This window comes from Drosophila serrata, unplaced genomic scaffold (assembly GCF_035046125.1).
Source record: "Drosophila serrata isolate PLE 108 unplaced genomic scaffold, ASM3504612v1 contig_293, whole genome shotgun sequence".
NCBI lineage: Eukaryota > Metazoa > Arthropoda > Insecta > Diptera > Drosophilidae > Drosophila > Drosophila serrata.
In genome coordinates, this window is record NW_028257191.1 from 419,577 (window position 1) to 444,935 (window position 25,359).

A 25,359-nucleotide genomic window follows, 5' to 3' on the forward strand; every position below is an offset into this window, starting at 1 on the left:
ATAAGAAGGCAGCGAAGGATCGCTTCATACGACAATAACAGGATGGCTCACGATAACGGCCAGATGCCTCAAGCGGATCTTTTGGAACAATTGGCCATAAGGGAAAGACAGCTGGAGCAACTGCAACAAGCGTATGTACAGCTCCAAGGAAATGGAAACAACCCAGCCCAACAAGAGCGGTTGTTCAAAAACATCAATAGTTTGGCAACCTTTATGGGAACCGGGGAAATCTCCATCAACTCCTTCTTCAGTAGCGTGGAGTACCTGTTACAGACGGTAGAGGACCCACAACTCAAGAGAGAAGCCACAAGGACAATATTCTACAGGACAATTCAGGGTCAAGCAAAGGATGCAGTAATAAATATCCCGGAGCCGGACAACTGGAACCTGATAAAAGCCACCTTGAAGTTAAGGTACAGACCAGACACGGAGCCGCACCAAATCAACAAGAGGATATGTCCCCTGAGAGTGAATTCGAAAATACTAACGACGACTAGGTTGCTGGCGACAATACTTATGACAATGGCAATACCAGGAGAACTTATATTACGACCAACAGATAAAAATTCAGTCAATAAAAAATAAGATTGAACATTTGCAGGATAACGTTGCTTCTGCTAGATACAATATATTACATCCCAGCATATTAACAGATCACGAAATAAAAAAATACAATATCGATTTCAACAAACTAAACCATATAAAGTTAGCTACGGCTATGTTCAGAAATAATCTTTTAGTATTCGCAATAGAAATACCAAAAAACTTTATAACAGTAAAAATACAACAGATAATACCGATGCCTAATGAAGAAAACTTTGAAATAGATCAGGAATCAGAATTGATATTTAATTATAAAAATTCAACATACACCTATAAAAGAAATAAAAAATTAAAAGAAATGCGAAAAAGTAAACATTGTGTATTTAAGAAAAATTGCAAACTGATACAAAGAAAGGAAATGCAAATATTAGAACTAGACGAAGAAACCGTAGTAATTAAGAATGCAAAAAAACGAAACATTATATCAAAATTGCAACAGCAATGAAATTAAAATGAAAAAAAAATATTCTAATACACTTTACAAATTGTACAATAGGTATAGAAAATAGTTATTTTACAAATTCATACGAATTAGATAAGAAAAGAATTTTATATGAGAAATCAAACCAAACTCAAAATTTTACTAAACAAATCACTTTTGAGAAAATAATGGAACATAATAATTGGTCGAACATAAGAAAGTTAAAAACACATAAAGACATAAATTATATTTTTAATGCAACCATACTTTTGTCAATAATTGTATTAATTGCGTACATTGTTTTAAAACACAAGAAAATTAAAATTCAGCTCAATAACAATAAAATTCAGGAGAATTCTTATCTAAAAGAGGGAGAAGTTACGTATAACCCCACTTCACTTCCCGCATATGTCCAAAACCCAATTTCTTCTTTACCACCTCTTAATAATAAAGTACAAGAATTGCTTAACTCATTAAATGCTAAATAAACAATATAATAAATAAAGTAATACAGCAAACAGGAAATGCACAGGTTAACGATCTGGCACATGCCAACCAAAATGAGTTCTAAGAAAATATAAAATCCAAATAAGCAATATAACACAGTAAACAGGAAATGCATAGTTCATCGATCGTTATTAAATTCAGGCTATCTAAAGGCCAACGATCTTACACATGTCAATCAGAATAATTCATAAGAAAAACTAATAAGCACTTCTGTAAACCTAAATTAAGTTTTCTTTAAAACATTATCAATAAAGAATATTCAGTTGATTTTTGCCCACCAAACCCGCTTGACGTGTTTTACTCACAAATAATTTATTTTTTTTTAAACTTCGCAACTCCTTAAACAAAATTCATGCGGTTAGAATTAGAAGAATATGACTTTACAGTCGAGTATCTAAAGGGTAAAGCCTACGCTCTATCTAGGATAACAATATCCGAATTAAAAGACATACAAAATAAAATCCTGAAAGTCACTACCAGGTACCAAAGTAGACAGAATTTCTGCGCAGAAAATAAAAAAGTAGAATTGCCAAGGCAATCTACAGAAAATGCTTCTCAGCCCAACGTATACAACGTCATTAATAATTACGAAGTACGTAAAGTAGTGACCTTGCATACAAAAGATATGCTCTGTCTCTTTAGACATGGTAAGAAAATTATAACAAGAATAGATATTGGCGATATATGTATATACAAATGGAAATATTGATTTAGGTCAACTATTCCCAAGGCTTGAAAAAGAAGCCGGTATATTAAAAATAAGCCAATTAAAAATAGCACCGTGGGAAAATATCTTTGAAAAAATTTCAATAGATAATTTCAAAAATTTGGGCAATAAAATATTGAAAACATTAAGAGTAGCGCTACTCAACCCGGTGACTATAATAAATAAAAATAAAGAGAAAGAAGCTATACTGTCTACACTACATGATGATCCAATACAAGGAGGTCACACAGGCATTACAAAAACCTTGGCCAAGGTCAAAAGACATTATTACTGGAAAGGTATGACTCGTGATATAACACAGCATATCCAGAAATGTCAAAAATGCCAGAAATCAAAAATAATAAAACATAATAAGACCCCATTAACCATAACTGAAACACCAGTAAAAGCTTTTGACAGAGTTATAGTGGATACAATTGGTTCATTACCAAAGTCTTATATGTGACTTGACTAAGCATTTAGTAGCTATACCAGTCGCAAACAAAAGTGCAACAACAATAGCAAAAGCAATATTTGAATCTTTTATTCTCAAGTACGGTCCAATGAAGACGTTCATTTCGGACATGGGAACGGAATATAAGAATTCAATTATAAATGATTTGTGCAAATATTTAAAAATACAAAATATAACATCAATTGCACATCATCACCAAACTGTCGGAGCAATAGAAAGAAGCCATCGAACATTTAATGAATATATACGATCCTACATATCAGTTAATAAAACTGACTGGGACGTATGGCTTCAATATTTTGTTTATTGTTTCAACACAACCCCTTCTATGGCACATAGCTATTGTCCATATGAATTAGTATTTGGAAAGACAAGCAGTCTACCAGAATACCTTAATACCATAAGTAGTGTAGTATAGTGTAATAAGTAACATGTAGAGTAGTGTATCCATATATGAGTTCATATTGCACAACATAAATATACAAAAGGGCATTGCCTTTGTCACTCATCGACAGCGTGCCAAGTACCTAAATACGTTTCAAGTGCAAACGTAATACGAGATGCACTTAATGCATTACTCGCATAAGAGCCGAGTCAGCATAGTTCTTACGCTGACCGCTCATATATATATATATATATATATGCATGCGCGACTCTCTCATTTGACTTTACATACTTTACTGATGTATAAGGTAAAACGGCTGCTCTGCCGCTGCGCCGACAGCTAGCAAGCCTTAGTCTAAGATTCAATGAAACATTAGTAAAAGACAAGCCGAACCAATCGGTTCAACAAACAAATCCGTAGTGAAAGTTATTTGAGAAGGAACACACAACATGGCGACCGTGACAAAGTCCTCTGGGACTTAGGACAAGCTGGACAATCCAACAGGAGCAGCAGCAACATAAGCAACAAAATAAATAGCAGCAACACCTAGCTTGGCAGTTTGGCACCGACGACGACGGCAACTACGTGGGAATAATTAAAATCAAAAATAATAAGTCTGAGTGAGTAGAGTGAGCGATGGTACGAGGGGAATAAGAGAATAGCACACATAAAGTGGCTTTTATACGCTCAACCAACGCCGCCCGCATGGTCGACGGCCCAAAAATTGCAAAACGAGCTACATTTTTTAAAATGAAACCCTACTAAACAAAGTACCGAAAGTCGCAACTCACTCAGACAATAAAATACATATTATAAATGGAAAATTAAAATCCAAACCTAATATTCCAAAGCCACTACAGAAACAACCGAAGAGCTGCCCAAACGACTGCCCTGGACCCTTCTATTCAGTAACATGCGATTATGCATGTACAACGAGGAAACTAGCCAAGACCAGTGCGAAGACCAGCACCGGCACCGCCTGAGCCAATAGGCCCCGGACGTCAGTAGCAGAGCGATAGCGAGAGGGGCAAACCGCCACTTCCGCCTACGAAGGAGCGTCAGCGTAGCCAACCGGCGACGACCAGCTGACGCAGAGGATGCAGCAGGCACCACTATATATACATATGATATAAAATAAAACCATCGCTCGGTTAGAAGTATAGCCCGTAAAGCTATACGAAAAATAGGCAGGACGCATGTAAAAAAAAAATACAAATATGACAAATGAAACAAAAAAAAAAAAATAAGCAAGATTAGATGAAAAGTAACGCTATAAGTAAATTCAGTAACGAAGTAAATGATAAGTATAATTATAAAAATAATTTTTGCGAAACCACAATGGGTTTAGTAGACGTTAAGTCAGTGGACTCCACTGCTAACGTAATAAATAAGGTATAATCAAACGAAACTGATATGGAATTTCTAAGTATAATGCTAGTAATAATTGTTGTTATAATGTGCGCCAATTGTTTTTACAAAATATAAAAACTACACAACAGATGCCTAAAGGTATATGAGCCGAGCGAATGACTTGGACAAAATTAAAAAAAAAAAAAATGTTTCTTTATAAATCAGAACAAGCACACATCCAACAATTATTAACTAAGCAAAATATAGCGAAATGTACCTAAATAAGTAACAAAAAAAATAAAAATAAAGAAAATGAAATAAAAATAAATAAATATAATTGAAACATAATATATATGTATGTATGACCACACAAATAGCCAAAAAAAATCAAAAGTAGATAAAGAATAGATAGCACCCAACGTTAGATAGAGTAAATGTTATGATGGTGTCAAAAACTAATTCATAACCATACTATAATGGAATGGAATGAATTAACAAAAGAACTATCAAACATTAGATCAGAATTCGATAAATCATACAAGTCTCTAACACAGAATAGGCTTATACAAAAAAGTACAGTTGAGAAACACGTAGAAGTATTAGTCAAATGCTTCAATGAAGCACGAACACTAATATACGAACATAGAGATAGATTCACTCAAGATCACTGGTCAGAAGTATCAAAGTATTTGATCAGACTACGATCTAATTTAACGGCCATTAGACAAAAGTTTGAGCTTGAAATAACTATACCGAATATTCTCAATACTTCGATTGAAACTGGTGAAGAATCAGAGTCTAAAGAAGTTATTGATATTGACCAACACGGTCTTGACGAGGAAGATATTAACAATCTCACTATCCCAGCTATATTAATGTCTGAATTTGACAAGTCAATAGACTCAGACAGTAGCTCGAGCATAGTTGAAGAAAGTTGAAAAATATATCAATATGAAGTTGAAAAATATATCAATATGGCACAATCAAATATGGATTTTATAAACACTGCATCTAAGCTTATACCACCATTTGATGGTAAAGCAGAAAATTTAACAAGTTTTCTCGATGCACTTGAAATAATAGAATCGATAAAAGGCGAACACGAGCAATTAGCTATTTCAATAATAAAAACAAAGCTAAAAGGTGTCGCCAGAAACTTGGTAGGAAATGAAACAACAATATCAGAACTCATTTCCGGAATAAAAAGCAATGTCAAAGGCGAAACTGTAGAGGTATTAACAGCCAAGTTGATGAACCTACAGCAACGCAATAAAACTGCTAACCAATATACAACAGTGGTTGAGCAGATGACAAAAGCTTTGGAAAGTGCATATATAACGGACGGCCTTCCACTAGCGTTAGCCAGAAGTTATTCCACACAGTCTGCAGTAAAAGCCATATCAAAGAATTGCGCAATTGATAAGGTAAAACTTATCATGCAGGCTGGCACTTTTAACACCATGAATGAAGCCATATCGAAATTTGTCAATAGTTGCACAGAAGCAATTGGACAGCAAAATACTGTCCTATACTATAACAATTACCCACAGCGCGGCGGAAACCGCGGACGTGGAAACTTCAGAGGGAACTATCGTGGTCGTATTAATAATAACTACAACAACTTCAATAGTTCCAATTATAACGATAATAATAGAAGAGGTCGATATATAGGAAACAATCGAGGACGTGGTAACTCAAATCGAGGCCGCAATAATATTAATAATGTGAGAGTAGCCCAAAATACATCGGGAAACTCTCAAGTCCCTTTAAATACCCAGCAGTAGAGAATGTAACGGTTCATGCGATCAATCTCAGTCAGAATATATTTGTCAATTTTATTAATGTAACAACAGGGAAAGAACTGGTGTTTCTAGTAGACACAGGTGCAGACATATCAATACTCAAAGAAACTTCTGATGTCTACAATGACATAAACGTTAACCATATAATAGATATAAAAGGAATAAGTAATGAGATTACAAAATCAAAAGGGTTAACTTCTATTGAGATACAGACAAATAAATATATAATCCCACACGATTTTCATATCGTGGATTTACATTTTGCTATTCCATGTGATGGCATATTAGGAATCGATTTCATAAAGAAATACAACTGCCAATTAGACTTCAAGCCATCTGAAGATTGGCTTATAATAAGACCTGATAACCTTAAATTCCCAATTTATGTTCCAATAACATACAGTTCTGGCAACAGCTCAATACTTCTGCCAGCAAGATCCCAAGTTATCAGAAAAATTCAATTAAATTCCAAAGAAGAGAGTGTACTGATTCCAAATCAAGAAATTAAACATGGTATTTACATAGCTAGTACCATTGTAACAACAAAAAATGCATTCATAAGACTACTTAATACTACATATAAAGATCAAGTAGTCAGTACAAGTAACCTAGCATATGAATCACTTTCGAACTACGAAGTAGTCAAAACCAATAATGGAAACAGAGAAACGACTGTATTATCTCAATTATCAAAGAACTTTCCTTCACAATTCAAGTCACAACTTTCAAGCTTATGCACCAAATACAATGATATATTCGGATTGGAAACAGAACCAATCAGTACAAATAATTTCTACAAACAAAAACTGAGATTAAAAGACGATGAACCAGTATACGTCAAAAATTATAGAAGCCCACACAGTCAGGTGAACGAGATACAAAAGCAAGTCGGAAAATTGATCACCGACGGAATTGTAGAACCTTCTGTATCTGAATATAATAGCCCATTATTACTTGTCCCAAAAAAATCACCTCCCGGTTCACATTCAAAGAAATGGCGATTAGTAATTGACTATCGTCAAATAAATTATGGATGACTTAATAGTTATAGGTTGTTCCGAAAAGCATATGCTTAAAAACCTAACAGACGTTTTTGAGAAATGCAGGAAATACAATCTAAAGTTACATCCAGAAAAATGTTCATTTTTCATGCATGAGGTGACTTTTCTAGGTCATAAATGCACAGACAAAGGAATACTTCCAGATGAAAAGAAATATGACGTCATCATGAATTATCCAGTGCCGCACAATGCGGATAGCGCTAGACGTTTTGTAGCTTTTTGCAACTATTATAGAAGATTCATCAAAAACTTCGCCGAATATTCACGGCACATAACTAGATTATGTAAAAAGAATCTTCCCTTTGAATGGACAGTTGAATGCCAAAACGCATTCGAATATTTAAAAACAAAACTAATGGAACCAACATTATTACAATACCCCGACTTTAATAAAGAATTTTGTATAATTTCGGATGCAAGCAAACAAGCATGTGGAGCGGTTTTAACTCAAAACCATAATGGACTCCAACTTCCCATTGCTTATGCTTCTAGATCATTTACTAAAGGAGAAAGTAATAAGTGTACTACTGAGCAGGAATTAGCTGCAATACACTGGGCAATATTACATTTTAGACCATATATATATGGAAAACATTTCACTATAAAAACAGACCATAGACCCTTAATATATCTTTTTTCCATGATCAATCCTAGTTCTAAACTGACACGTATGAGGCTAGAATTAGAAGAATATGATTTCACAGTTGAATATTTAAAGGGAAAAGACAACTATGTAGCTGATGCGTTATCAAGAATAACCATCAAAGAATTACAAAATATAACTGGAACTATAAATAAAGTCACTACAAGATACCAAAAAAGACAGAAAATCCGCGCGGAAAATAAAGAAAAAGAATTGCAAACGCAATCTTTAAGTACAGCTTCTAGGCCCAAAGTATACGAAGTCATTGCACGTAAAAAATATGTTATGTTCATTTAAACATGGCAAAAAAATTACTGCAAGATACGATGTTAGCGATTTATATACCAATGGAACTCTAGACTTAGGTCAATTTTTCCAACGGCTTGAACTGCAAGCCGGTATAAATGAAATCAGCCAACTCAAAGTGGCACCGTGGGAAAATATCTTTGAATATATTTCAATAGATAATTTCAAATTAATGGGCAATAAAATATTGAAAACACTAAGAGTAGCGCTACTCAACCCGGTGACCCTAATAGATAAACAAAAAGAAAAAGAAGCCATTCTGTCTAATTTTCATGACGATCCCATACAAGGAGGTCATACAGGCATTTCAAAAACTATAGCAAAAATAAAAAGACATTACTTTTGGAAAAATATGACTCGTGATATCACTGAGTACATAAGAAAATGTCAGAAATGCCAGAAAGTCAAAATAACTAAACATAGTAAGGCCCCACTAACAATAACAGATACCCCAATAAATGCTTTCGACAGAGTGATAGTGGACACTATTGGTCCGCTACCAAAATCAGAAAATGGTAACGAGTATGCAGTCACTTTAATATGTGACTTAACTAAATATTTAGTTGCAATACCAGTACCAAATAAAAATGCTAACACTGTCGCTAAAGCAATATTTGAATCTTTTATTCTGAAGTACGGTCCAATGAAGACGTTCATTACGAACATGGGAACAGAATACAAGAATTCAATTATAGACAATTTGTGTAAATATTTAAATATTAAAAATATAACATCAACAGCACACCACCATCAGACCGTTGGAACAATAAAACGAAGTCATAGAACATTTAATGAATACATACGATCTTATATATCGGTTGATAAAACTGATTGGGACGTATGGCTTCAATACTTTGTCTTTTGTTTCAACACAACACCCTCTATGGCACATAATTATTGTCCATATGAATTAGTATTCGGTAAACGAAGTAATTTACCGCAACACTTTAATAGCATAGATAGCATAGAAACAATATATAATATAGACGATTATGCTAAGGAGAGTAAATACAGATTGGAAGCAGCTTATAAAAGAGCTAGAGTAATGATAGAAGATCATAAGAATAAAACGAAAGTACTATATGATCAGAAAGTAAACAATATAGATATATCAGTAGGAAATAAAGTTTTACTAAGAAATGAAACAGGTCATAAGTTAGATTATAAATATACCGGTCCGTATAAAGTAACAGAAATAGGAGATAGAAACAATGTCATAATAGTAAAACAGACAGTTCATAAGGATAGATTAAAACTCTTTATTTCATAATAGCACTTAGTATGGCCATACATATATAATAACATATATAGATAATAATACATATATAATAACATATATAGATAATAATACATATATAATAACATATAACATATATTTTTGGAAGAACCGTTAAGTGTTATAAAATTCAAAACCGAACAACATTTCGAATTAAATAACAGAGAGGGCAGTTAACGGAAGTAAAAGCATACCGTTTCACAGGATTAGAGCAGAAAACTTAAACAGCGAGGAGCTTAAAGAACTCCACAGAATTTGCAGGAAGTGCCCGAAGGTATTCCACGAGGAAGAAGATAAGTTGACTTTTAATAATGCAGTCAAACACCAAATTAGAACGATAATCAATGATGTATTGGGTAGTTTGGGAAGAGCCAAATATTTCTCCACCTTAGATTTGGCGAGTGGATACCACCAAATCGAGGTAAAAGAGGAAGATATCCCGAAAACAGCGTTCTCCGCTGAAAGGGGACATTTCGAATACGTGAGAATGCCTTTCGGTTTGAATAATGCTCCCGCAACCTTTCAAAGGTTGATAAATAATATTTTCGGAGAACTGCTGGGGAAATGTTGCCTTATATACATGGACGACATTTATATCGAAGCGATAAAAAGATTCGAGATTCCCAAGACTTGGAAACAGATCAAGTCATTCCTGGGGCTGTTGGGATACTATAGAAAGTTTATACGAGACTTCGCGGCTATAACAAAGCCAATGACAAGGCAGTTAAAGGACAAGAAAGCCATACCAGTAGACCAAGAGTATAAAGAAGCGTTTGAGGTTTGCAAAACCTTACTATGCAACGACTCAATTTTACAATTCCCCTATCAATTCCCTCGACAAACCATTCATCCTTACAACGGCTGCAAGCAACTTTGCGATTAGCGCCGTGGAAATGGGGGAACGGAAAGACCAATAGCGTATGCGAGTAGAACCTTGTCAGGGTCAGAGGTAAACTATGTCACTATAGATAATGAAATGTTGGACATTATTTGGGCGATAAAGCATTTCAGACACTTTGTATACGGCACAAAGTTCAAGATAGTGACTGATCATAGGCCATTAACCTGGCTGATGAGTGTCATAGAACCAGATTCCAAACTCGTAAGATGGAGACTCCAAATGTTGGAGTACGATTATGAGATTGTGAACAATAAAGGATCTTTAAATGTAGTGGCTGATGAATTGAGCATAATTCGACCCGAGCTCAATATGGTAAAAGTCGCTTCGGAGTTAGCAACGAATGGAGAGACAATTCACTCCGCTGGGGAAGACCTACAATTAGGTTTCCCCATATCAGAAAGACCATTAAACGAATATAATATCCAAGTAGTCATACAGGAAGGGAGAATAGCGGGAGTAGTAAAACAAATTCCATTCAGGAATAAGTTACGAATAATTTGGACGGAGAATACTTTCGATGACGAAACAATTGGCCATAGGCTATGTAAAAGAAATCTTAAAGCCCAAGAGGACGGTAGCATTGTTAATTCCGGATAACTTGGTGATAACAATCCAAGAGGTATACTGCAAATACTTTGCCTATAGTAAGTTGTATAAGGCAATAAGATGTACGGTTTTGTTGCCAGATATAACGAAAAGTTGTGAACAGGAGCGGGTCATTAAAGAATACCACAAAAGAGTAACCATCGGGGAATAGCGGAAAATTTAGCTCACCACAAAAGAAAGGTGTCTTCCTGCACATGAAGCAGACAATCACAAAAACAATAAATAATTGTGATAGCTGCCAAATGTAGAAATATTATAGGAACCCAAACAAGATTAAGTATTACCTCACGGAAACACCAGAAAGACCTATGGAAATAGTACACATTGACTTGTATTTTGTGAACAAGAAAAATGTACTAACCATAATAAACAAATTTTCCAGGTACGCTTGGGGAGTAACCATCCGAGCAAAGAAGAGCGTAAATATAGTCAAGGCAATAAAAAGTTGTATGGCCTTATTTGGAGTACCCAAAAAGATAGTTTGTGATCAGGGGATAGAATTCTCGTCGAACCTCTTCAAAGACTTTTGTAGGCAGTACGAACAAGAACTGCACACAATGTCATTTCAGCAGTCGTCGAGTAACGCCACGGTCGAAAGACTGCACTCCACGATTACAGAAATATACAGGCTAATAATTGAAACTAAAAGGACAAATAGATTAGAAATCAGGCATGAGGAAGTACTGGATGAGGCGTTTATAATAATAATGCTCTTCATTCAGCTACTAAATTAACACCACAAGAATTATTTACGGGAAGAACACATAACTTCTTAAATAACGTGTCTTTTAACAACGAACACGATTATTTGCAAAAGATCAATGCGTTCCAGGCAGAATTGTACCCAAAAATCAACGAAAGGGTAGAGCAGCAAAAGACTAGAAGAATAGAAGTGGCAAACATAGGTAGAACAGAACCGATATGTAGGAAAGAGAACAGGAGAGATAAGCTTACCGCTCGATTTACGAAACACAAGGTGTTGGAAGACAATGGTCTGACACTAACATCAACAAGACCACAGAAGATTCATAAGGAGAAAATCAGAAGACTAGCCAAACATAATAAATAATAATTACAGGTGGTCAAGGACCATGGCGGCGGAAAGGACTATTGAGTTCCGGTCGTTGGAGGGAGGCGAGCCGTAGGCGCAGATAAATCTCGGCTCGGCAAGGATAATACAAACACACAAGATGTTTTTACATATAGTAAGGTTTCAAGAATATCAGAAAGTAATAGAGGAAGTGGAGCAAACGCTCAAAGATATAGTCGAGGAGACAGAGACGATGGACCTAGTGAAAACACTTAGGAACAAATTACAAATGCTAAAGGCAAGGCTAGAAGCCATATGCCCAAAGAGCAGAAAAGCGAGAGGGTTAATAAAAGGCCAAGGGTCAGTTGTCAAGTCCATAACAGGAAATTTAGACGCAGAGGATCTAGAAAGATTAGAAGAAGAATTAAGAAAGATGCAAGAAGAAGAGAGAAGGTTGAGCGAAGACATGTACACACAGGAAAGAACAGGCAGTAAGTTCGTCATAATGTTTAAGAATTTGACAAAATTTATAAATGACGAGCAAAGCAGGGTAACCGCATTTATAAATAATTACAAAAATGGAATGTAAAACATTTTTAGAAAAAGATAATAGGATTTATAGGCTAGAGTACATCGACAGAATTTCAGTAACAATAGACATGCTCAAATTGAATATAAATAATTTAGCCGAAAGTTTGTTATTGGCTAAAGTTGGATTAATTTCAAAACTCACTTTCGGCAAACAAGAAACAGCTAAGTGCATACAGAAACTAGAAGAACAGGGCGTACAGATAACATCAGAAGAACATACATATGTATGTACGAATTTCTAGAATTTAAAGCAATTATGAATAAGACAGATTTAATATTTGCGATAAAATTACCCATTTTTAAAAAAGAAACGTATTCTTTACACTTTATATCACTACCTATGAATAAGACAGAATTTGTAATAACACCGGAATACGTGGTAATTAATAACGAAGAAATATACTACTACCAAAACAAATGTCAGAAAATTCGAAATTTATATATATGTAAGAACAACAAAATTGTAATGAAGATTGTCTACAAAACCTGATCAGCGGAATGGAAGCGGACTGTGAAACAATAGATGCAGGGCTCATAACCAGGATTTTTGAGCCGGAAGAAGGATATATTGCAATTTTCAATAGAGAAAATGTAAAATTGAAAATGGACTGCGGAGAAGACAGAATGGTGAATGGATCGGCATAAATTGCATTTAAGGAATACAGAACCATGGTAAACAACGTCCAGTACGAGGCGGTGGAGACTTGGCACGGCGAAGCTAAAACTGGAGATACCCCAATTCGAAGCTATTAAGAAGAATAGAACTACCCAAGAATTGGGAATACACGAGCTAAAGATGGAAGATATTGAAACGAAGCTACAGATCAACAGAATACAAACTAGAACAGCAATACACACAACAGCGACGTATACAATGTTAACCATGTTACTGATAGTGGTGCTGGCTGTGGCCGGTTGTTCAAAAAGGACGACCACCTTCTCTCTAGAGACACCACTTGCAACCATCACGCCAACTATTGCTCCAACTGCCACCTTCACACCTACCATTGCTCCACTATGGTCGATAGTTCAGTCTGAGGGGGGAGGAGTTACCCCCTCAGCATTGGCCCTCGGCGGTCCCCCGCCGAAACCCCTCCGGCAACCACTTGAGTAGCAGAGCTGGCCGGCACCTTTGTTGCCAAATAAACAAAAACAACTGGGCCGCACCGAGACGGACAACAACATGCTTCCGGTCCGGTTTCACTTTCATTCCGCTAGGTCAGCAGATTGTACGTAGACGATTAGCTTTGAACAAAGAGATAAAAAAAATAAAGAATTTATTCTGATTTGCAAGTCGAAACGAACAAGTACTTTTTTGAAACATTTACTTCTGGTCGGGAAGCTACCCCGGGACACCTCACAAGGAACCTACTGATCATAACTCGTGCAATATATATATATATGCCCAAAAGACTCTTGTACTATGCGCACTTATCGAAACTCCACTGTATCTAAGTACGAGTGTAGAGGCACACATAAATTATATGTTTGTATACACTGTGACACTTTGTCGCAGTGTTCAAGTAAATATTCAAGTTTAAGTGCCTTTGTAACATGATCGCAATTATGCGCTATGCACTTGAAGTGCTGACCACGCGTTTACCCGCTAGCCGTCGCACACATAAGTACATAACAAAGAGCGTGCATTTCGCATTCTCTCTCTGCAACATATGTAATGCATAAGTTACTCATAAGCATATATACATAAGGTAGCTGAGCTGCTGCAGCGCAGCCCCGCTGTTTAGCCTAAGAGTAGCCTTAAGCAATTTTTGTAAAACCAGAAGGGTTTCAGACTTTGAAGCGACATATCTAGTCGCTCCAAGGAAACTAACCAAACTATTCAATAAAAACTCTAAAATCAATTATTACATGGCGACCGTGACGAGAGGTCCTGGAGGACCTCAGGACTAAAGAGGAACAACAAACACAACCATAATACAAATTGCATGGACGATTGGGCAGCAGCAAAAAACTGGAGGAGATAAACAAAACAAAAAAATATCTGAGTGAGTAGAGTTAAGAGATGGGCAAGCGACGCGGTGGTTTTAATAACAAAATAAATAAAAGAATAGCCAAACTAAAGTGGCTAATGTACAAACAAACACCACCGCCCGCATGGTCTACAGCTCAGAAGCTACAAACTGAGCTAGACTTTCTCATTGAGACCCTTAGAGTCAAGAAAGAAAACGCCCCAAGCTCTAACTCACCAGATAATATTAAGCAAATAAGAAATTTACTAAAGAAAACTCCTACTCACCAAACCAAGCTGCCCAAGCCAACTAAGAAATGTCCAGGAGACTGCATGATCAATTGTATGGCCCGTAAAGCCATGCTATAGGTAAAGAACATGTACTAGTTTAAGAAATTTTGTCAGAAGCGATTAACGCATGCACTTCTATGTGAAGTTAAAAGATCTTTACCCCTTTTAAATCAAATGTCGATGCTGCAAGTGTTCAAAAAAAAAAATATATATATATATGAAATATTCTAAAATTAAAATGTTCAATATAAACTATGCGCAGTAATAGTATTAGCAAAGATTATTATACCCAAAGAGACATACAAGAAAATACAGACAAAAGAATAGGACAATACAGAATAATATATAGGAATAATTCATTAACCGACATGGGGTTAATAGACACAAAAACAGTGGACTCCACTGCAAACGTCATTAATAAAGTTGAGATTGAAAATAAAGACATGAGTTTAGTAACCACACTCTTAATAATCATCGTTGTCACTATGTGCGCAAATGTATTCTTCAAAATTTATAAACTGCACAATAAGTGCTTAAGAAAAAAATATATAAGCAAGGCTAATGACCTTGACAAAATTTAAAAAAAAAAATTTTTTATTTTAATATACAAATATGAATACAATTGAAGCCATAAGTAAGACACATGAATATGACACATATATACAAACTAAGACAAATATGCTATAGAATGGCATAAAATAAGTGTGGGATTCGAAATAGGCGGGTTTCCTTCGCGGCGTACTAGAAGCGGGTTAAGCTATCTGGCAACCCATAATTAGTTTCGATATTTAGATAATAACCGATAGTTTTAAGACCTAATAATAAAAGCTAGAAGTAAGAGAGTCGTCGTTTGAGAGAGCTAGTGAGAAGTTGTGAAAAGAAGACGCTGTGTGTGAAAACGAAAAGAAAATGAACTTGTGAACCTAATCTAAGCACTTATGTTTAAACCAATCTTGTAAATAAATTATTGTATGTGAATTATTAAACTAAATTCCCCTACAATTTGGGGGCTCAACCGGGATTGACCCAAACATTAAGTGCAAGACAATTAGAGATTGGCGAAGTGCGTTTTCACACACAAATACATATGAACAAAGATTGCGAATTGTGGTGAAATACCAAAAGCTGGAGGAAACGGCATGAGTACAGTTGCAGATTCCTAAGAAAACGACGGCGAAGAGCAGCAATTCTTGGCATGTGTGAGTGCATGTGAGACGAGCTGGAAAACGTGCAGACAGACGCTTGTAGAAGTAGCGACTGCAGTCCAGGAGGCAGTGAGTCAAAGATCGTCAGAGCGGCAGTCGGAGATCCGGCCGGTCACGGTGAACTAATTTGCAAAGGCTGATCTGTGGAAGGCGTTGGGAGCAGCGTTAGGCAGAGGCGAGCGGAGCAAGTCAGGAGCGTGAGGCGGAGACTGGAAGAGCTGAGGCGAGGTGACGAAATCTGGAGCAGGCTGGAGCAGACGGAGCAAGCAGGCTGGAGCAGGCGGAACAAGCGGAGAAGCAGCAACGGTTACAATCTGGAGGGCACGAAGCCTCCATCAGTGGGCAAGCAAATCTTTGTGGAGAGGCAGTTGGCCAGGAGATCTGGGTAAGCAAGCAGTTTGGAGCAGGCGGATCTTCCTAGAAGAACTGAGGCGAGGTGACGAAATCTGGAGAGCAGATCTACATATATAGTAACCGATATACGATAAGCAGTGCGGTATAAGCAGTGCATCGAAATAGGTGTAAACCGGAACTGAAAACCAATTGGAATTGTCTGGCAAGCAGTCCAAGCAGATTTTACCATTAAGATAATATCAACCATTGTAAACAAAATTTCTCAAAATGCAGCTCGAGGAAATAATGTTAATGAGACGTAGCGATTTGCGCACAAAGCTAGGAGAATTGCATTTAGTCACAACCGGTAGGAAGCGCGATTTACAAGATAGGCTTCTTGCTCATTTTGGCATTCAGGATGACGAAGATAACGATTCTGATGAGGTCGAATCTGTAGTTACCGCTCTCGATCGTAGCGTGCAGGAAAGACGTTCTTTGTTTACACTCAAGGACGTAGAAGGCAGCGTATCAATTTTTGCAGGAACAGGTAGCCCAGATGTAGACCAATGGATAGTGGAGTTAGAGGAATGCGCTTTGACAGTTGAGTGGAACCAGCTTCAAATATTCATTTACGCCAAGCAGTTGCTCAGTGGAGCCGCAAAGTCATTCATTCGTAGTCAGGTTAATATTCGCAACTGGGATTCTCTTAAGGCAGCATTGCGTGAGGAATTTGCCATCAAAATATCGTCTGCTGAGGTGCATCGTAAGCTAGGTCAACGGATGCAAAAGAAAGGAGAAACATTACAAGAATATTTGTATGCTTTAATGGAAATTGCGAAGCCAGTCAAATTAGATGAAGAGAGTTTGATTGAGTACTTTGTGAAGGGAGTGCCGGATGCAAAGGCAAATAAGATAATGTTGTACCAGGCTAAAACCATAAAAGATCTAAAGGAGCAGATGGAAGTCTACAAGAAAGTTCGAGGCACGTACAAGGTATCGTACAAGAATGAAGAGCGTGCAACGGAGACAGAAGGATCAAAAAGTTTGGATTCGAAACCGAGTTTTGTACGTAAATGCTTTAAGTGCGGGGATTCGTCCCACTTAAAGAAAGATTGCAAGAAAAGGGACAACTACAATTGTTTTCGTTGCGGACAGCCAGGTCATCGTGCTGCACAGTGCACGGTCGAGGTGAAACAGGAGAGTAACACCAATGCCGTTCACTTCGAGAGTGAAGCCTCGAAACCAAAGAGCGAGTTTACTGTTTCCGGCCTTGAACTAAAAGTTGTCAAGCATTCCGTCGTCCAATTCAAAGGACTTGTCGACACAGGTGCAGATTTATGTTTACTGCGCAGGAATATCTTCCTTAAGCTGGGCAGCAAACTTCTTACTGGGAAAGAGAAATGCTTGACAGGAATAGGCGAGAGTCAGGTGTTGACGTTTGGAAGTATAATTCTGCCAGTCGAAATAGACAACATACAAATGAATGTAGAATTCCACGTAGTACCGGAGGAAGACATGGGCTTCGAAGCTATATTGGGCAGAACTATTTTGGAGCAAGTGGACATGAAAGTTACCAAAGAAGGCACTGAGTTTCTGCGTCGGATCGAATCGAGAAATATTGACGAGGAGCAGAGCAAAATGGATATAGAGTTTCTGCAGGAGTTTAGGGGCATGTGCGCAGAACAGGTGGCAGTTTCAGATCAGGTTGATTTGTCCCATTTAAATCAATTTCAGAAGGTCGAAGTCAAGAGAGTTATTGAAGAATATGTACCCGAACGAAACGTAAATGCGCCGGTACATATGAAAATAATTCTAAAGGACGAAATACCAGTTTTTCAGCATCCACGTCGTTTGCCAGTCTGTGATCAGAAAACAGTTGATGACCAAGTTAAGGAGTGGCTTGCTGAGAAAATTATCCAACCGAGTACTTCTGAATATGCATCGCCAGTAGTTTTGGTATCGAAGAAGAACGGAAAGAAACGTCTGTGTTGTGACTATCGAAAGTTGAATGAAAAGATTATTCGAGACAATTTTCCGATGGCTCACATGGAGACCGTTTTAGACAAGCTACAAGGGTTCAAAATATTCACGATTTTGGATTTAACCAACGGGTTTTTCCACGTTCCAATTGAACCAGGTTCTCGGAAGTATACGTCATTTGTGACACAGTCAGGACAGTTTGAATTTTTATATGTTCCATTTGGCATATCTAATTCACCGGCAGTTTTCACCAGATTTATCATGGCAGTTCTAAGGGACCTCATCGTCACCAAAATGGTTGTTGTGTATATGGACGACGTAATTTTACCCAGCCAGGACATTGAAGAAGGACCTGTTAAGTTAAAGGAGGTACTAGAAGTTGCTGCTAGAAATGGTTTGCGGATCAACTGGAGTAAGTGCCAACTATTACATAGCAGAGTACAGTTTTTAGGATACATCATCCAAGGTGGAAATATCACTCCAGGTCCCGAGAAGATACAAGCCGTAAAAGATTTTCCCGATCCACGCGATAAAAAAGGTATTCAACGATTCCTAGGTCTGACTTCATATTTCAGAAAATTCATTGAGGGATATGCTACCATTGCCAGGCCTTTGTCGGATTTGTTGAAAGGTGATGCCAAGTTTGAATTCGGGGAAAAACAACGATTGGCGTTTGAAAAGTTGAAGACTGCTCTCATCAGTGAACCAGTCCTCAAGCTATACAATCCAACTTTACAAACTGAGATCCATACAGATGCGTCCAAGTACGGCTTTGGAGCAGTCTTGCTGCAGAAGGATCCCGAAGACAGTTTATTTCATCCGGTTCAATATATGAGCCGAAAGACTTCACCATTTGAGGAGAAATATGACTCGTACGAGCTGGAGGTGTTAGCTATCATTGGAGCTCTAGTGAAGTGGCGTGTTTATGTGTTGGGCATAAATTTCACAATTGTTACGGACTGTAACGCGTTCAAGATGACCATGAACAAGAGGGAAGTTCCTCTTCGCGTAGCTCGTTGGGCTTTATACTTGCAGGATTTTAACTACAAGATTGAGCATCGTTCCGGTACGAAAATGAAACATGCGGATGCTCTGAGTCGAGTCTCGTGTTTCTTTTTATCAGACTCTATAACCCACCGTTTGAAAGAAGCCCAAACTAAGGATGAATGGACACAAGCAGTTAGAAGTCTTGTAGAAAGGGATACATACCAAGATTTCTACATGGAGAATGACGTTCTTTTAAAAGACCCGAATCGCGAACTAGTTGTTGTACCTTCGTCGATGGAAAATGAAATAATTCAAAAAGCGCACAATCAAGGACATTTCTCAGCCAGGAAGACACAAGAACTTATCGAAAAGTCGTATTATATCCCCAAGTTAAAAGAAAAGACAGAGCGAAACGTCGAGAGTTGCATCAGATGTATAATTGTAAACGCCAAAGCGGGTAAAAAGGAAGGGTTTCTTACTTCAATTGACAAAGGTGACCGACCCTTCATAACATACCACATTGATCACGTCGGACCAATGGAGACAACGACCAAGCGCTACAATCATATTCTGGTCGTAGTAGATGGCTTTTCGAAGTACGTTTGGCTCTACCCAACTCGTAGCACGGATGTGAATGAAGTCGTAAGCAGTCTGGAGAAGCAAGCTGTACATTTTGGAAATCCTTGCCGCATAGTGACCGACAGAGGCACTGCTTTTACATCTCAAGCATTCAAGGAGTATTGCGAGTCGAACAATATACAGCATTTGCTCATAGCGACAGGTGTACCGCGCGGAAATGGCCAAGTCGAAAGGATTCACAAGATCGTCGTACCAATGCTTACAAAGTTGAGTTATGAAAGTCCTTTTGCATGGTATAAGCACGTTGGAAGAGTTCAGCAGATTATAAACAGCACCGAGCCAAGAAGTACCAGGATCACGCCTTTTAAGCTTTTGACAGGAGTTGAAATGCGATTGACCGACTGCAGCGAGCTGAAAGATTTGATGCAGGAGTTTGCAGTAAAAGAGTTGGATGGAGAAAGAGAGAAATATCGCCAAACAGCCAGAGAAAGTATCAAACAGTTGCAGGAAGAGAATAAGAAAGCGTTTGATATGAAACGGAAACAGGAAAGAGTTTATAAAGTCAATGACCTAGTAGCGATTAAGAGGACCCAGTACGGAGTAGGGTTAAAGCTTAAGGGAAAGTTCTTAGGGCCATACAAAATAGTTGCTGTCAAAGATCATGGGCGATATGAAGTTGAGCGTATAGGGGACACAGAGGGTCCGTTCAAAACATCAACCGTTTCTGAATTCATGAAGCCATGGCCAGGTCCATTCGGGGCGAATGAACAGTCAGGAGGGCCGAATGTGGGATTCGAAATAGGCGGGTTTCCTTCGCGGCGTACTAGAAGCGGGTTAAGCTATCTGGCAACCCATAATTAGTTTCGATATTTAGATAATAACCGATAGTTTTAAGACCTAATAATAAAAGCTAGAAGTAAGAGAGTCGTCGTTTGAGAGAGCTAGTGAGAAGTTGTGAAAAGAAGACGCTGTGTGTGAAAACGAAAAGAAAATGAACTTGTGAACCTAATCTAAGCACTTATGTTTAAACCAATCTTGTAAATAAATTATTGTATGTGAATTATTAAACTAAATTCCCCTACATAAGTATTGAGCTAACTAATATAAAAACTGAATTCGATAAATCATATAAATGTTTATCGCAAAATAGACAATTACAGACGTGACTATAAGCAGACACGCAACAATACTAGTTGCATGCTTTAACCAAGCACGATCATTAATACACGACAATAGAGAGAAACTCAGTTCTCACCACTGGTCGTACGTATCTAGACTCCTAAACAGGTTAAAGACTAACTTAACCAGTGTCAAGACAAAGTTTTTACTTGACATAACAATACCTTCGATACTTAACACACCTGTAGTAATCGAAGAAGTATTAAACACGGAGACAGAAGTAGCAAGCGACTCCGATATCAGTGACCCTGAACAAGCAATTAAAGAAGAAAATCTACACTATCTAACAATACCTGCGGTAATAACATTACCAGAATATTTAAAGTCAGAGTCACCTGAACCATTAAACATGGACGAATTAACAACTACTCAGCAATTTGTCAAATACGTCTCGTCGACAGTACCAAGCTTTGATGGAAAGAGGGATAACCTTAAAAGTTTCATCAATGCCCTGGAAATAGTCGACTTAACAAAAGGTGAAAATGAGGAAATTGCATTGCGAGTTATTAAATCCAAAATATTAGGAACAACCGCAAATAGAGTAGAAGATGAGATGTCGATAAGAGCTATAATCGAGAAATTAAAATCGACAATAGTGGGTGAAAAATCAAGCAATGTCAAAGCCAAGTTGAAAACAATTCAACAAAAAGGTAAGACATCTACACAATTCACCACTGAGTTAGATAGTTTGAGGAAACAATTAGAATCGGCATATATTGGATGAAGGTATGCCAGCGGCTCATGCAGACAAAGTAAGCACAAACGATGCTATAGAAGTTCTGATCGAAAAAGCCGAATACGAAAGTATAAAAGCAACCCTAGAGTCAGGATCATTCATCACCATGGATGATGCCATAGGTGCATACATACGGACTTGCACCAGATTAACTGGAAGCGTAAATACCGTATTTTATGCAAAAAGAAACCACTATCGCGGAAATACGTACAGAACGAATTTCCGAGGTAGAGGGAACCCAAGATTCAACAATAATTACGGAGGTAACTACAACAACAACTACAATGCTACAAATAGAAGTAATGGAAATAGCAGGGGACGTGGAAATTTTGGACGGGGAAATAATAATAATTACCGACCACGTACCAACACTAGCAATTCAAATGTCAGAGTTACCCACAACACTTCGGGAAACTCCCAAGCTCCCTTAAATACTCAAAATTAGATTATAAAATACACACCATAAACTTTAGTCTCAACATGTTTGTAACACTTAAAAATGTAAGCACCAATAAAAATCTAATATTCTTGCTCGATACAGGAGCAGATATTTCACTGATAAAAGAAAACTCAGATTTTTTTAATAATGTCCAAAAAGAGAACATAATAAATATTCAAGGCATTGGACATGGAGTAATCATGTCCAATGGCCTTACTCAGATTGAACTACAGTCCGATAAGTACATTATTCCATATAAATTTCATTTAGTTTCAGCAGATTTTGCAATACCGTGTGATGGAATAATAGGACTTGACTTCATACAAAAATTCAATTGCAAAATTGATTGCAAACCCTCTAACAATTCTTTCATACTAAGGCCAAATAACCTCAAATATCCAATCAATATCCCGATCGAGTTTAGTCCGGTTAATAATTCAATATTATTACCAGCAAGGTCTGAAGTTGTTCGACAGTTAGAATTAAATACAACAGAGGACTCTGTTTTAATTCCCAACCAAGAAATTGCACCAGACATATACACTGCCAACACAATTTCTACATCCAAAAACACATTTGTCCGTTTGCTAAATACAAATAGCACCAACCAACTAGTTAACGTAAATAATCTAAAGTATGAAAAACTCTCGAATTATGAAATAATAAAAATAAACCCAAATACCAGAAAACAAGAAGTCATAGCCCAATTACAGAAAAATTTTCCAATACAATTCAAGCCACAATTAACTGAATTATGTTCAAAATATAGTGACGTATTCGGACTTGAAACCGAAGCAGTCACGACAAATAACTTTTATAAACAAACATTGAGACTTAAGGATAATGAACCAGTGTATATTAAAAATTACAGATGCCCACATAGTCATGTTGAGGAAATACAGAAACAGGTTGGCAAATTAATAGATAACAATATTGTTGAACCGTCTGTGTCTGAATACAATAGCCCACTCTTATTAGTACCCAAAAAATCGCTCCCAGGTTCAGATGAGAAAAAATGGAGATTAGTAATTGACTATCGCCAAATAAATAAAAAACTACTGTCCGACAAATTTCCGCTACCTAGAATTGATGACATTCTGGATCAACTAGGTAGAGCTAAATATTTTGCATGCCTTGACTTAATGTCAGGTTTCCATCAGATTGAACTTGAGGAAAGTTCAAGAAACATAACGTCATTTTGAATAAACAATGGTTCATATCGCTTTACGCGACTACCCTTTGGACTAAAGATAGCACCCAATTCATTCCAGAGAATGATGACCATAGCATTCTCAGGGCTAGAACCCACTCAAGCCTTCCTCTATATGGATGATTTAATTGTTATTGGATGTTCAGAGAAACACATGATTAAAAATTTAACCAATGTGTTCGAACTATGCAGAAAAAACAATCTAAAATTGCATCCGCAAAAGTGCAAATTTTTCATGCATGAAGTTACATTCCTTGGTCACAAATGCACAGACAAAGGAATTCTTCCCGATGACAAAAAATATGACGTTATAAAAAAGTATCCAGTCCCACATGACGCGGATAGTGCAAGGCGTTTTGTTGCATTTTGCAATTACTATCGACGCTTTATAAAAAACTTCGCCGACTATTCACGGCACATAACTAGTTTATATAAAAAGAACGTTCCTTTCCAATGGACGAGGGAATGCCAAAACGCATTCCAATATCTAAAAACAAAATTATGTGAACCAACTCTGTTACAATACCCAGACTTCACCAAAGAATTTTGCATAATTACCGATGCTAGCAAACAAGCGTGTGGAGCTGTTTTAACTCAAAACCATAATGGACTCCAACTTCCAATTGCATATGCATCAAGAACATTTACCTAAGGTGAAAGTAACAAGAGTACCACAGAGCAAGAGTTAGCTGCGATCCACTGGGCAATACAACATTTTCGACCATATATATATGGCAAACATTTCGTAGTTAAAACAGACCACAGACCCTTGACATATTTATTTTCAATGGTAAATCCAAGTTCCAAATTAACACGTATGCGTCTAGAATTAGAAGAATACGACTTCACAGTAGAGTATTTAAAGGGAAAAGACAATCATGTAGCAGATGCGTTATCACGCATAACAATTGACGAATTAAAAGATATACAAAATAAAGTCCTGAAAGTCACTACCAGGCACCAAAGTAGACAAAAATCCTGCGCAGGAGAAAACATTAAAGTAGATACGCCTAAGCAATCTACAGATAAAGCTTCAAAGCCCAATGTATACGAAGTCATTACTAATGACGAAGTACGCAAAGTAGTGACCTTGCATATGAGCTATTCTGAATGTTTATTTAAACATGGGAAAAGGATTATAGCAAGATATGAAGTTAACGATATATGTATCAATGGAACCTTCGACTTAGGTCAATTCTTCCAAAGGCTTGAACTGCAAGCCGGTATGTATTCAATCAGCGAACTTAAACTGGCACCTTGGGAAAACATCTTTGAACATGTTTCAATTGATGAATTTAAAAATATGGGCAATAAGATATTGAAAACATTGAGAGTAGCGCTACTCAACCCGGTGACCACAATAACAAATAATAAAGAAAAAGAAGCACTATTGTCTACATTACATGATGATCCAATACAAGGAGGTCATACAGGCATTACAAAAACCTTGGCCAAGGTCAAAAGAAATTATTATTGGAAAGGTATGACTCGAGATATTACTGAGTACATACGCAAATGTCAAAAATGCCAAAAATCAAAGATAACAAAACATAATAAGACCCCTATAACTAACTAACTATCACAGACATGGGAACAGAATACAAAAACTCAATAATTAATGACTTGTGCAAATACTTAAAAATTAATAATATAACATCAACTGCACATCATCATCAGACAGTTGGAACAGTAGAAAGAAGCCACAGAACATTTAACGAATATATACGATCCTATATATCAGCAGATAAAACTGATTGGGACGTATGGCTCCAATACTTTGTGTACTGT

At 37.1% G+C, this 25,359-nt stretch overlaps 1 protein-coding gene and 1 long non-coding RNA gene across 3 annotated transcripts in view; one reads left to right on the forward strand and one right to left on the reverse strand.

Annotated features, from left to right (window-relative positions):
* LOC110187613 (uncharacterized) overlaps nucleotides 1-25,359 on the reverse strand; it is a 157,340-nt gene that overhangs the window by 19,150 nt on the left and 112,831 nt on the right. The window lies entirely within an intron of this gene.
* LOC147643070 (uncharacterized) lies at nucleotides 43-585 on the forward strand. The gene has a single exon (XM_086836862.1). The coding sequence runs from the start codon at nucleotides 43-45 to the stop codon at nucleotides 583-585; it is 543 nt and encodes a 180-aa protein (XP_086692988.1).

Coding starts and splice junctions, on each gene's coding strand:
- LOC147643070 (XM_086836862.1), top strand. CDS start 43: ATGGCTCACGATAACGGCCAGATGCCTCAAGCGGATCTTTTGGAACAA.